General features: G+C 42.5%; 1 protein-coding gene across 4 annotated transcripts in view; it reads right to left on the bottom strand.

Annotated features, from left to right (window-relative positions):
* Positions 1-3966: 3966 nt before the first annotated feature.
* The window catches only part of RBM47 (RNA binding motif protein 47), a 162005-nt gene continuing 150711 nt past the window's right edge, over positions 3967-15260 (bottom strand). For 3 of the 4 annotated variants that reach the window (XM_043604622.1, XM_043604632.1, XM_043604641.1), the window contains 3 exons: positions 14841-15047; positions 11802-11998; positions 3967-6730 (listed from right to left, as the gene is read on the bottom strand). In XM_043604622.1, the coding sequence (XP_043460557.1) occupies positions 6491-6730; positions 11802-11998; positions 14841-15047 (644 nt within the window). In that variant the 3' untranslated portion in view covers positions 3967-6490. The remainder of the gene's footprint in view (positions 6731-11801; positions 11999-14840; positions 15048-15260) is intronic. The other variant, XM_043604651.1, reaches the window with a different exon arrangement.

Genomic DNA, 15260 nt, shown 5'->3' with positions numbered 1-15260 from the left:
CCCCAGCAAGGTCATCTCAGAAACAACTGGGCTTTAGCAACTTGTCTTACCTGCCTCAGAATGACTAAGGCCTATTTAAACCTCGTGGTTAGTTAATCATTAACGAAGATTTTTGATAAACAAAGTAGAGCAAGCCAAGAAAAAAGGATGGCTAAAAATTAGCTCAGGAAAGGTCATATTTCTTGCAAATGCAGGGTTTGGTGTTGCATTTGATTGTGAGTATAATTGTGTGGAATGGAGTCACAGGGAAATATAATCCCATTGAGAAAGCCAGTGAGTCTCTGAAGATTTTACTTGGAACCCTACTGTGCCCTCAGTTATCTGGAGGACTATAGGCCTCCCTCATCTTTGCTGAGAAGCCCTGCATCTGTAGGGCTTCCAGAGGGAGAGTGGGGACATCTGGCCAGCACATATAGCTGCAGTATGATCTCCGAGAGAAAAGGAAGGTTCCAGAGGCTGGAAACTGGATCTAAGGAAGGAAAGGGCGGAGAACCCTAAGAGCCTTGGGTGTCCCTACAAACTCTCCCCCACGAGATCAAGGTTGATGGGCATCACTTGGGGCAACGAAGACAGAAAGGTGGGAGTTGCCCACTAGGGGGAGTGCTCAAATGCACCATCCTGTTGATTGAAAGAAAGCCCTCAGTTTCTGTATTTTGATAAAAGCAGGTCTCCACCATTTTCTGGAATTCAAAGTCCAGCTCTTCCCACTTCCTTGTTATAGGGACCAAATCTCTTCCTTCTACAGTTAGCACAGGTCCATGAACCATGTTTAATGTTGAACGGAACTACGGTTGAGTTTCTTCACACCCTTTCTCTCTGTCTGAGACAGCTTATTCCAGGTCCCTGACTATTCCAAGGTTTTCCTTCTGGACTTGGCCACCTCCTATTCCCTCTTTTCTCTGCTTATCTGCCTTAATCCCTACTCATTCTGTAGATCTTTGCTCAGAAGCCACTTTGTTCCCCAAATCCTCCTTAACCCTCTGCACAAGCCTGCGTGGCTGCCACCTCCCATTTCAGAGCACTTGCAACACTGTCCTATCACGCCTGGGAGTTTCTAGAGAGCAGAGAGGGTCCATTTTGTTGATTGTTGTCTCTCCAGTGCCTCGAGTTGGCATTCGATAAATGTTTACTGAACAAATGGAAACAAAAGGAATAAAAAGGGTAAAATGGAAAGGCTTAAAAGAGTTAATGTAGCAGAATGCATTCACACTACAGGGGAAGAGAAAGGAAATCTGTTTCTTGAGTGCCTACAACATACCAGGCTTTTTTAGATTCATTAATTCATCTGATTTTCACAATAACCTTGTGAAGTCAGGGTTGTTATTTCTATTTTACAATTAAGAAACTGGAGCTCAGAGAGGTGAGGCGTCTGTTCCAAAATCACATGTCTGGTCAGTAGCAAAGCTGGTGTTTTACCCCCCAGGCATGTGGACTACAAACCCAGCCTTGTTCCACTAGGTCACAGTGCTTGTCCACAGAGGTAAGTCTTTGGGCAAATTTTTTTCCAGGTATATTGGCGTGAGAAGTTAGGAAACAGGGGAATACTATATCTAGAAAGGGATGACTAAAGAGGGAAATGAGGGGAAAGAAAAGGCTGTATCCAGTCCAACAGCTTAGAGCTTGGAATTGAAGCAAAACACTTTGTGGATGTCTCCTGAGCCTCATTTTGTATTTAAACCTAATCATGCCTTTGACCTTGGGTGGTCAGAGATGGGGAATGTGTGAAGAAAGTGGTAGGGTAGGCATAAAGTGAATACATCTGTATCATCCTACCTAGTAGTTTTTTTAAAGGCTGAAGATATATGTTTAAGGGTCATGAGGTCAAAATGTCATTTCATCAAAACAGCCATGCCAAAATGTCACACTTCGTGTTTTAACTCTGAGAGAAGCTGAGTGCCCAGAAGGCTTTATAACAAGGATACTATCACATAATAACTGAGGTAATATACTATACATTTCTGTTAAATAGTCAAGCACCCTGGGGCGCCTGGGTGGCGCAGTCGGTTAAGCGTCCGACTTCAGCCAGGTCATGATCTTGTGGTCCGTGAGTTCAAGCCCCGCGTCAGGCTCTGGGCTGATGGCTCAGAGCCTGGAGCCTGTTTCTGATTCTGTTGTCTCCCTCTCTCTCTGCCCCTCCCCCGTTCATGCTCTGTCTCTCTCTGTCCCAAAAATAAATAAACGTTGAAAAAAAAAAAATAGTCAAGCACCCTAATATCCTTAAGACAGAGTTCGGTAAGCCAGTAAGGTCAGTTATAGCTAACGAAACACACCCAGCACAGTGTGTGCCAGTAACAGCATCCAATGAACATTGGGCTGTCATGGGGTTTTCCTTCACTAGAAAAGAAAAACCAGAACTTTGTTTTCTAACTATTCTTTCAACTAAATAATACCTATGTATGTTGTCATGACAGATGTTTTTTTAGAATAAAAAAATGGCACCTACCTAGTGAAGAATCGGAAGGATATAGGCGACTTCCCATGACAGTTCTTTAGCCTTCTCTATCATCTCTGGGACAGCCTTGCAGATAGAATTCCTTAAACCTCCCAGCGTGCACATTTCTAGCAGCTCCACTTAGAGACACTAGGTCTTCCAGGCTGAGAATAGGCATTTTCAGCCATTCTGCTTTCTCGTCCCCATCCGAGGAAAGAGGTCGCATAGGGAAACATACTAGAACCCAACCAAAAACTGCACTTGTAGAAAAGCTTTTCTTTTCTTATTCTAGGCTCTGAAGGAGGTCGCTGGATGACTGTTTTTACCCATTTCCAGGGTCAGTGTGCTATTAGAAAAAACCTGAGACTTGGGATCTGACCGAAGATTTCAGTCCAGGTTTTTACCAGCCCACGTGAGCTTGGCCAGTCACATTGCCTGACCTGCCTACTTCACTGAGCTATCGTGAGGTTGACCCGAGATTATGAGAGCCAAAGAGCCTAACGAGTCATGTAATCATAGCATTTTCCCTACCCAACATGTTGTTTATCTGCTCAAACTGTGTTCTCCCACCAGAATGTAAGCTCTACTTGTGCAAGATTTTGTGGGTTTGTTCATGCTTGTAGCACCTACAACAGACCCTGGCACCTAGTGGCGGTATAATACCTATTTTGTACAATTGTTCTTTTTCTAATGAGATCAAACTCTGTGATTCTGCAGTTTGAAGGACATCTGTACTCTTCTCTTAGAAAAGGAATCAGCAGATCCTTGAAAATATCACCTAATGATCTGTCATCTTGGTAAGTCTCCTGGCCCCTCTTGCGTCTAAAAAAGGCCTTTACCTTTTCAAGAGAAAGCAAGAAGTTACTGTTTCAAGAAAGGTGGGAAGTGACGCCACAACCCAGACTGCTCAAGACGAAGACGGTAAAATTCTTGATCAATGGCAAAGCCACGTGGGGAAAATTTTAAAAGTATTTCCATTGGCAGCCCATCACTTTCCCTTGAATCATTTGGTTGGCTCTGCTGATGGATATTGTCTGAAGTTAGTGATGCTCTCCAGAGAAAAGGGAAGGAAGTGTTCTGCTAACCTTGCTGTGCGCTGTGAAAATGAGGAACACAAGACTTTGGTTTCCAGTGCAGTGACGGACATTCAGGTCATCCAGCGCTTTCACAAGACCACCGGACAAATCCAACGTTGCCTCCATTTAGAGGTCTGAGTGTAAAGCTCTTGGGATCATAAACTTCAGTACTGACAGCAGTGACAGGCGTTGCCAAATCCTATTCCAGTCTAGATGTTGAGCAGAATTTGGGTGCTTAACCTTCAATCACCTAAGCCCAAGTTTGAAAATATTGATAATTCACCATTTTTACTATGTAACCCATCTTTGATGGTAATTCCAAGGCAAAGACAGGACAGTAACTTGCCTCCAGCTCAAAATACTAAACCAATTGCTTCCTTCTACACTGTAAAGCTCTTTCTGATTTTGTTAGGAAAAAATCAGTATAAAGAAAACACAATTTAAAATAAGGCCTGGAAATTGCTTTAAAGAAAGCTTTATTTACTACATACATCCTAAGAATGTATTGTATATGGAGCAAGATCTAAATAAATTTAAAAGCTTTTCAAATACAAAGCAACTAAAGATAACACCTAAATTGCTAGCATGTTTGAAACAGAGAACACTAAAGCTTTTTTTTTAAACATTTATATAGTTTGTTCTTAACCCTAAAAAAAAAAAAAAAAAGTTCACATTTCAAGTTATAAACTTACCTCAGTAGTGTATCTGAAATGGTTTTGAAACAGAAACAGACAGACCAGATAGGAGGCTCACCAACATTTGTTTTTAAGGTAGTTTGGTAGTTGCAATGTTAAGATATCAATTTTTTTTCTTTTCTTATTACTTTTTTTTTTTTTTCCAAATAATTTACAGGCATATGTAAAATACAGTAAGACCGCTGGGCCAGAGTCTCATCCAGTGAACCTCTGTGACAGTTCTTCATTGGAAGGACAGTACTTCTTTCACACAAAGTCAAGGGATGAGGATCTGATCCAAATTGCATTTTGTTGGATTACTCATTCCAACAGATTTGAGTTTGGATGCAGCTTGCTGGGTACATCATCAGGAACATTGCACAAGTATTTATGTCATTCAAGAATGGTGGGAAATAAATGTTAGAAATGTTTAAAGGCCTTTGCAGGCACTCAATAATTTTACAGAATAGTTAAATAAATATTGCTTATATATAAAAAAATTCATCCCACCCTAAAATGAGGGGGGAAAGAGGCATTTGGGAATGTCTTAATTTAAAACTGAAAACAAAACTACAATAGTTGCTAAAGGCATGATCTTATTATTAATCCATAAATACGAATTCAGCCATCAGCAAAAATTGAGTGGAAAGAGTTTACAGATCTCTAATGTGACATAAAAACACAACTGTGTACTTGCTACCTATTGCACACCTCAATTCCTTGATGGAGCCTTTAAAAAAAGTTCCAAGTTGATGTATTTCCTAAAGCAGATGGCAATCTTAACATTTTACTGTATTTTACATTCACTCTGATAAACACAAGCCTTGAAACAGGCACAACACTGCAACAGTACATTTACTTCCTAATAAAACAACAATTTTTAATAACATTGAAATAAAATGGTTTCATTTTGCATTAAACTATACACCATGAACTTTTGCAACATGAAACAACTAAAAGCCAGCATTAGGAGATTATTTACAAACTATCTTTTAACTCCTCCAGGTCTCTCCTCCTCCTCCTGGGTGTGTAGGTCCCCATTCAGTACACCTGCCATGTGCGCAGCTCCGGAGGAAAGCCCTGCTCAATGAACATATTTCCAACACCCTTGCCGCCCAAGACGTTTCGCACTGAAACATGATAAAAGCAACTAGAAGCATTAACTTTCTGTGACTAGAGTCTTTGGGGGCCTTGTCTACAATGACATTCACTGTCTCTACAAACTCATACTTCAAAAAAATGAATAAAATAAAAGCATTAGAAAAAGAATTAAGGTTTTATAGAAGACAATTAAATAGCTATGCAAAGATGTCTTATGGAAACTATGAAAACCTTGTGCTTATGCATACTCTGCTATTGAAAATACCTTCCCAACCAAAACAGAACAAAAAAACCCACAACAAAACACCCCCCACCCCCGACAAAAACCCAGGAAGAAGTATAAAAGCCATCAATGTTCTCTCTATCAGAGTAATTCATTTTGCCCTAGACTTGCCAGACCCACAGGTGGGGCTGGGGAAAGGAGGAAGGAAGGAGTAGGGGTGTGGGGAGGGAAAGACAAATGGAGAATGAACAGGGTCCAGGGTGATGGTGGCAGGTGAGAGCTTTCCAGTGTTTGGACTCAGATATGTGACAAGTCTTTTCAACATGGGCTTAAGGAGAAATCGAGTGTTTAATTCCTTAAAAAAAAAAAAAAAAAAAAAAAAAGAACTGTCATAGAGGACAGATGGTAACACCGTCAACCCTTAATGCCAGCTAAAATAGAGATTTTACTCACTTTAAAATTGCACTTTCCAGTATAACTTTTAAAATAACATTTTATGTAGTATTTTAAAGCACTATTGTTTGTATCTTTAAATATTGAATATATTTTTCAAAATAGTTCCCTAGCTGCTCAAGTGTGCTTTTCAATATATAGTTGATATATTATTGAAGGTACTACAAAATAGAAATCTCTGGAGTGCAGAAGTTAAGAAAATAACCTTCATACTGAAAATATATCCTTAAAAATACAAAAAACAAAAACCTCTATACAAATGTACTACAGCGTACAAATTTTTCAGAGATGGTATTAAGGCACGAACCATTGCAAGTCTCTTAGAAATGTATGAACACAGGCTGCTAAATTGCAAATAGTCTTAAAAAAAAACTAGTGAAAACTTCATCATGAATATAAAATATTTCAGTATGACATTTGATAACATTCTTCACTTTCATAGGTGTGCTAATCCTGCACGTTCTTTCTTCATAAATAGTAAAGTGTTCCTTCAGGGGTAGTTCGTGGTCTGTCTCCACTCTCCTCACCAGTGTCAGTATGTCTGGTAGACGTCGTGGATGGGCACCTGGATAGCAGCGGCGGGGAAGGCCTGAGGTATGTAGCCCGCATATCCTCCATAGACGGCGGCAGCGGCAGCCGCGTTCTTCTGTAGTGTGGCGATCGTGGCCGTGGCCGGAGCAGCAAACGGAACGTAACTGGCCCCGTAGATCCCAGCAGTGGGAATTCTCTGAACGTTTGGAGCCACTGTATACACTGGAGTTATCGGGCGGCCCTGAGGAGGAGAGACAGAAAGGATCCTCACTGACTGCGCGTAGGTGCCTGTTCCATTTAGTCACCCATTCCTTCCAAGGCTCCGTTCGTTCTTTCAGTTCCCGGGGGTCGGGGGTAGGAGGAGGTAAAAGCGATGGTTTTCATTCTCAGGGTGGGGTTGGGGGAGGGGGGCAGAGGGGTAAAGCACATAACTGCTGTAAGGGAAGGTGGAAAGAGCCATAAGGTAAGCTGGAAATTCATCCTCCAGGCGCATCCAAATTCGACTGGTCAAAGTGACAGAACTGTAGAGCTACAAGTTAAATAGTCTGGAATCTTCTACCTGCCATCCCTCTCAATCAGCATGAGCAGGCTAGCAAAGGGAGTTGAGTAGTCTACCCTTTGCTCAGATGATCTCGTTGTAATTAAAAATATTTTCCCTAAAGTATATACCAGCTGCTTCAACTCTAATTTAACTGAAGGAACAAGATGCTTCAAAAACAGAGAGGAAAACAGACTGTGACAGTGTTATGGCACCAAGTATATAGATCTCCGAAGGGGCAGCTTTTTAAGCTGTGACCTAAAAAAACAGAAAACAAAAAAACCTGCAACCCTCTACAATTTTCAGCAAATGCTACTGATGGTTTCAACCTAAGATATGACACCACTATATATACAGTTGACCCTTGAACGACATGGGTTTGAACTGAGTGGGTCCACTTATATGTGGATTTTTTCCAATATATTCAGCACAGTACTGTAAATGCATTTTCTCGTCCCTATGATTTTCTTAATATTTTCTTTTCTTTAGCTTACTTTATTGTGAGAATACAGAACATAATACATGTAACATACACAATACGTGTTTTACTGACACATATGTGTATGTTATCAGTAAGCCTTCTGGTCAAGCAGTAGCCTGCTAGTAGTAGTGATTTTGCGGAATCAAGAGCCAATTATGGATTTGCAACTGCGTGGGGGGTTGGCAGACCCAACCTTTGTGTTGTTCAAGGGCCAACTGTATCCAAATGATTGTGGAAGCTTAGAAAAGGAACTGAGGAACTTGGGAAGTTGGAGAAAGCATCCCAGAAGTAGAGACACTTGAGCTGGGTTCTGAATGATAAGGAGGAGTTTCCACAGGAAGAAGTGGGGAAAGGCAAGCTAACTAAAGCCGCCTCACTGCCGATGCCACCACTAGCTCTATAAAAGCCCCTGCTACCTGCTCCTCTCTACTTGGAAGCGTAACACATTATTTTCACAACAGACAGGGGTAGAGAGTGAAGACTGTGGTTCAGTATTTCCCAAAGGGTTTGCTATCAAGCTAGTTCTGCGAGATGCTTTATGGAAAAGGGGATTTGTGGTCAAATAAAACACACATTTAATGAAATATCTAGTGCCCCTTATGTTCCTGAGAACGCCCTGGAGTCAATGCTGCTATGGCCTGTATGTTTTAGTGCATCTTCAAAATAAACAATTCAGGAGAGATGAAATGGAAGATTCTATTTTAAAAATTCTTTCTTCCTGGATTTCCATAAGGGAATTAGTTATCTTTCCTTTACAAAATCTCCAAATGAGAGTCGCAAAATTATGTTCAAAGGAAATTCACCATCTGAGAGCCATTTTGTCAACTGTAACCAAAATGATAATTATACCAATGATAATAATAACTGAGAGACTACGGTATGCTAGGCACTGTTCTAAGTACCTTATTTGTATGATGTTATGGAATCATCACAACCACCAATGAAGCTGGTACTGTGACTATACACAGAGGATGTGTTAAATGACTTACACAAGGTGACACAGCTTTTAAGCAATGGAATGTAGGGCTCTGGAGCCAGCACTTTTAGCCCTGTATTATCTGGTCTCCTACAACATGTTAACAATGACTACCTCACTGGCATTGCTTCATAACCACAGACAGAAACTTCAGAATTGGGAAGCCTGTGGTTTGCAGCAAGACACAAGCAAGTTTTTACAAACGTATGGACGTTTATTTAGTGACAAAGGGACACAACTGCAGGGAGGGAGAAATCCGAGAGAGACATTTTGAGAAATAAATTTGAAAAAGTGACTGTCTATGCCAGCAAACATTTTTTTAAATTACTTATAAAGGCTATATGAAATTTAGGATATAAAATGGCTAAACAGGAACATCCCTAAGCACGTGCAAGACAGAGGAGTATGAATGAAAGTGTTCCACGGGAAGGTTCTGGAAGTAATGCTGGGAACTGATTTCTAGTGTGGCTCCACTCAGAAAGGTGTTCTATTCACCAATCAGTAGTGCTTAAAACGCTCCTTCCTCTGCTGCAACTTGGCAGAGAATATGGGCGAGGCAGAGAGCTGAACATTTTGAGAACCCAGGTCAATGAACTCAGAGGGAGGTCCCCGAGTACCTAGATCAGTGGGTGAGCACCAAGAAGCACACACACTCAAAGAAGTCATTCCTGCGGTTCACAAGTAAGTAGCTACAAGCAATTTTGCACGATATGTTGAAGGAAGGAAAAAAATCTGCCCTGGGATCAACGGATAACAACTGTACACTGAACCAAGTCATAAGCAAAGACTTTGAACAAAGACCCTGATGGCGACATTCAGTGCAGACCGATAAAAGACAGAAACAGCCTGTGATCTAGAGCGTGAGTCCAAGAACTGGAATTTGGGACACTATGCACCAAGGACAAAAGCCCACGAGTTTCTTAGTAACGAGAAATTAGAAATGACCAGAATTCCACTAAGTGTCGTTTGTAGGTTACTCTAGATATTTATAGTGAGTTAACAAAAATTAGCTACATTTAGCTGCCATCTTACAGTATGAGTCATTTACAACCTATTCCTTTTCTTGGCTTTAGTTAGTCCAGACTAGACGACTACTTGATGATACATTGGTAAATGAATAAATTTCAGCTGGAGTGACCCTTTCTGAATAACACAGCCCAGAATGGTGCACAGAGAGGGCAAAAGCAAATATATAGTACCATAGTGCAGTGGCTCACAAGCATGGCTCTATTTCAGCATTGCTGAGGAGCCTATACAAAACACGGATTGTAGGGGCGCCTGGGTGGCGCAGTCGGTTAAGCGTCCGACTTCAGCCAGGTCACGATCTCGCGGTCCGTGAGTTCGAGCCCCGCGTCGGGCTCTGGGCTGATGGCTCAGAGCCTGGAGCCTGTTTCTGATTCTGTGTCTCCCTCTCTCTCTGCCCCTCCCCCGTTCATGCTCTGTCTCTCTCTGTCCCAAAAATAAAATAAAAAACGTTGAAAAAAAAATTAAAAAAACAAAACAAAACAAAACAAAAAAACACGGATTCTAGAACTCCAGCCCAGTTCTGCTTATTGGGTATCTTCCAGGGTTTGAGTCTAAGAAATCTGTTTTTTGTTTTTAAGTTTATTTATTTATTTGGAGCACGAGAGAGAGTTTGCACACACTCCCGAGCAAGGGAGGAGCAGGGAAAGAGGGAGAGAGAGAATCCCAAGCAGAGAATCTTGCACTCACAGCACTGAGCCTGATGCAGGGCTTACTCCCATGAACTATGAGATCACGACTTGAGCCACAACCAAGAGTCGGATGCTTAACCGACTGAGTGACCCAGGTGCTCCTAAGAATCTGCTTTTTAAACATACTCCCTGGATAATTCTTATCCAGTTAGGTAAGAGACCCTAGGTCTGAGTATATGTGCTTGTGGAATGATAAGGTATTTGAGATTCACTGCCTCACAAAAAGTAGCTTTAACACGATGTTTTTGTTGTTATTGTTTTGGATGAATGACATTATCACCTATAGGTATTCCCTAAGTGCTATGCACTGAAGATAAAAAGAAATGTAAGATGTAGCTCGTGGTCTAGAGGAGCTTCATCAGTTGGGGAGACAGAACATACTGGCAGTCACATGCCAAGTAACAATGTGGGTAATGAGAGACACAGGAGAGATGATTTCCAAGCCTAGGTGGTTGGGAAAGATTCTACAGAAGACTCGGGGCTGAAAAGACCACAGAGAAAAGAAGCTATGAGTAAAGGTGGGGAAGGAGGCTGAAACAGGAAGACAGGACAGGGAGGAGGAATGGGGAGAGCTGGATCAGGTTGGAGAAGAGGATTAAGGGTGGATTTTGCAAAGTTTTGTTTTTTTATTATTATTTTAAAAAATATTTTAATTTATTTTTGAGAGAGAGAGACAGAGAATGAGTGGGAGGGGCAGAGACAGAGGGAGACAGAATCCAAAGCAGGCTCCAGGCTCTGAGCTGTCAGCACAGAGCCCGAATTGGGGCTTGAACTCATGAACTGCGAAATTGTGACCTGAGCTGAAGTCAGACACATAACTGACTGAGCCACCCAGGTGCCCCTGTAAAATTATTATATATCTACATTTCTACAGATATATATTTTTTAAGTTTATTTATTTATTTTGAGACAGAGAGACAGAGACAGAGAGAATATCCCAAGCAGGCTCCACGCTGCCAGTGAGGAACCCAGTGCAGGGCTTGAACCCATGAACCAGATCATGACCTGAGCTAAAATCGAGAGTCGGACACTTAACTGACTGAGCCACCCAGGTGCCCCTCCACAGATATTTCTCTCTCCATGCACACACACTTACACACTTACACACCTGTGTGTGGATACACAGGTGTAAATATTCATACCCGGCAGAAGGGGGACTGGGGGGGGGGGGGAAGGGCAGGGAGAGAGAACTTAAAAAATCATCACTGAACTGCAATTTGGCAAGTGAAAATGTGAGCGATCTCCCTGGACTTTGCAAGTCAGCCCCTTAACAGTAAGAACATGAATTAAAAATTATCCAGCATCGTAATACTGAATGCACAACATTATATGCACAATATTATGACACCGTGAAGAATTACACGTGTCATTTCTGCACCCTGCCTCCCATCTTTAATACAGTGATAATATTAGGGTAGTATAAATTATTCTTTCAAACTTTTCCGTCCTGTCATGATTTACAGTAAACATTTTTTCTTCACCCAATCCCACACTTCATTGGAGAGCTCGGCACACAGCAAACTCTCCTGCTGAATCGTCAGTGAATCTGTGATTAACAGAGGCCTCACACACAAATGACAATGATCACAGCAAGGGCTCTACCTGGAAAGGTGGCGGCGTTGACACAGCAGGAATGACGGCGGCGGCGGCGGCAGCAGCTGCGGCGCTGGCTGGGTCTGGCTGCACCGCGATGGGGCTGATCATGTGCTCCATTGTGTGGATTTTGCCATCTTCAATTATCTTAGGGGCTGGGGCGGCCTGAAATACGGAATACTGGGCCCCAATGGCAGGGATGGCCACTGTAAGAGAAAGGAAATGCACATGGCTTGAAAGTCCCGAGAAAGATGTGTCACTTCCTTGGTATTTTTCAAAACCAAGTTTAGTGGTCACGGGCCTCCCCTGCTACTTAATGTTGTCTTTCAGTACAGGTAACAAGGTGCTACCCAAGAGGAAGAAAGGGTTGCTGGCAGGCAGGCCCCCTGTTCATCTTGAAAAAGGATCCACGTGTGTACAGAGGGGTCTCCCAACAGATGCTCACGCAAGGGGAGTCCAGAGTTGGGTTCCGCACCAACATTTTTCCTACCGTTTCTACAGAGAAATCTCATTTTGAATCTTACTCTTAATGTCCAGCAAAGGAAAGGGCCTTCTGACTGAGACAGCAGGTTCAAGGCCAGACGTGATCAGAGGCCCTCCAGCATGGGAGAGTGAGCCTGTTGGTCCTCATCACTCACCTCGCTCATTACCAGACCCGCCACCCTTTCACTTGCACATTTTTAAAAAAATTTTTTTCTAAATTTATTTATTTTGAGAGAGAGAGAGAGAGAGAGAGGGAGAGAATGAGCAGGGGAGGAGGGCAGAGACAGCGAGCAAGAAAGGAATACCAAAGAGGCTCCTTACTGTCAGCGCAGAGCCCAATGTGGGGCTTGAATTTACAAACCATGATGTGAGATAGTGACCTGAACCGGAATCAAGAGTCAGACGCTTAACCGACTGAGCCACACAGGCGCCCCTCATTTTCACATTTTAAGAAGCAGGCGCTGGAGAGAGTTTCCTTCTGAGAACTCAGAGGTCTGTGTACACTTCACTCTGTTATTTCAGATTTCAGCATTACTGATTCAAGGAAAAACACATAATAAAAAAAATGGCAAATTCCCTCATTCGCTAATGTCTGCTCATAGTAGTGAAGCAGTGAGTGACTGCTTTTATGATGAGCACTTCGAAGATGTGTTTCTGTGAGGAAAGTCCAAAGGACTCTATTTTAAGCAGGGGCTCAAACAGACAGCAGTTACTGAATGCCAACATATGATAAAGAGAAGAAAGAAAAAATATTAGCCTTGGTTTTGGGGGAGTTTGTGTAAGTATGTGGTGTGTGTGTGTGTGTGTGTGTGTGTTGAAGGGTAAGCAAGAATATAAAATACATACACAAAGTATGCTTTCATTTATGTTTTTCCTACAACTGTAAGCATATTTATTCTAATGCAAACTGATCTGAAATAAGGTACAGAGACAAATGATTGCAGGCTAAACAACAGTGTGGCCTTTCAATATAATACATCTAAAACCTTAATGAAATCTTTCAATCATATGGTCTTGTGGCCACATACTCCACCATTGCCCTGATGCTTCTCCTAAAATATAAAGTTCTCATTTTCTGGATGAATCACAAAGAGAGCCCAGAAGATGGGGACCAGAGGTGATTATGAGTTTAAACTACACTGGGGTTGTACTAAGTAATTCTGGATTGTTTAGGCTGTCCACTCACAGGAATTTCTACCTCAGGCTGCAGGACACAACTATACGCTTAAAATTGGTTTAAGAGTTCGTTTCTCCAGTTAAATCTTAAGCTGTAGCAACTTGCCAACAGGAGTCCAGTTTCCAACAAGTAGAAGTGACAGCTATCGTATCCAGGCTCTGTTTTATGGCATTACAGAGAGCTTTGGGATCAGTTTTACATTGCTTATAGTGTCAATGGCATTTGTAAGGAAATCCAGACTAAGGAGTCATTTGACTGCGGAATCTGCAACATTTTTTTCCTAGGCAAAAAAATTATCCCTGGACTATTTCAAAAGGAAGCTCTGCTGGGAAAATGCGTTCTAAGCCCTATGTGGCAGTGCAAACCTATGCCCCAAACGCAGATTCGCTGACTCTCTTTTAGCTAGGGGGTGGAAGGTACAGTCCTCAACCAGAAGAAAATCAAGAGGAGCTGGGCTTCAAGGTGAGGATTCTCTCAAAGTGCTCTTCAGTCTACTCTCCACGAAGCCAGGAAGAGAGCTGGAGGAGGATGGCTCTGACTCTCCACGAATGAATTTTCCTTATGTGTGGATGTTTGTGTGGTGTGTGCTAATAGGGAGTCTGTGCTATGATGCTCTCACAATGGAATTCCTTAGAAGTGAGGATCAGAAAGATCTGACTCACGCCAGATGACCAATGGGCACTAATAACACTGGCAGAGTGGTTTGTAGGGCCTGGAGGTGAAAGCAAAGTTCAAGGTCTCTGGCTTGAATTACTTGAGTGTCCCTACCTGCAATCTATTGATCCAGCAAGAGGGGGAGATGAATGCTGGAAATGAGAATCCAGGAAATTAGCAGCTGCAAAAACTTTCACCACTGCCTTGTTCCCAGGTATTCTGGTTGGTTATAAAACCATGACAAGGGACAAGTTGTGTTTTTTGCTCCCAAAGGGGGATTTCCTACCCTTCCCACCAACTCTCAGAACTGGCAATAAGCTGTATCCTCTGGCTTTCTGACAGCTAGTGGAGCAATAGGCCTGAGTAAGAAAAAGACGGTTTGAGCTGGTAAAAGATACAGAAGAATCTCCTAATCTTCCATTTTCTTCCTCTGTCCCTCCCCACCACTCCAACTCTGCCTACTGGGTCACAGACCGAGAATAAGCCTAGCGACTAAGTGGCACCCACTTGAAAAACCCACTACTGTAAAGTTTGATTTGAACATGGTCAGAGCTAGACCATCCCCTTAAGTCCCACATTAAGAAGGCTCAGGAGGCCACACTCTTGCCTAATCTCTGGCTGCCTATGAGAAAAGGAACCCTTGTGCAATGAAAGAGCCCAAGGAAAGCCTGGAGTCACTTCAAAGAGAGGGTGGGGGGTTAGGCTGATGCATTCTATCTCTGGTTCATACTGACCTGTACCAGGTTTAATGGCAACTGGATTGACGGCAGAGATTTCCAAATTCGGTACAAGTTCATATCCTTTTTCTTGCTGCTTTCCTTTCCCTTCATGATATCGGCTATATATACCACGGCCAGCCGAATATCCCCCGAGGTAGGAACCCCTGGGCCCTGGGGCTCTGTTGCCAGCCGCACCTCGACCCCGGCCTCTTACGCTGCCTGCTTATAATAACAACACAAAAAAATGATGAGCAACCAACAGTGACCACACAGGAAGCAGATCTCAACTCAAGTTTCTTGGCCATTTAGTTGTTTGCCATAAGTTGCAGGTGGTTACACCTTTGCTCTTCAATGAGCTGGTAAGATGCTTCAAACATGCTACTCCATCCTAGATTTGCATCCAAAGTATGCCTGCTCAACACAAGAGATGAACTT

Source organism: Prionailurus bengalensis, chromosome B1 (genome assembly GCF_016509475.1).
Source record: "Prionailurus bengalensis isolate Pbe53 chromosome B1, Fcat_Pben_1.1_paternal_pri, whole genome shotgun sequence".
Taxonomy (NCBI): Eukaryota; Metazoa; Chordata; class Mammalia; order Carnivora; family Felidae; genus Prionailurus; species Prionailurus bengalensis.
This window is presented reverse-complemented; position numbering and strand designations above follow the sequence as displayed.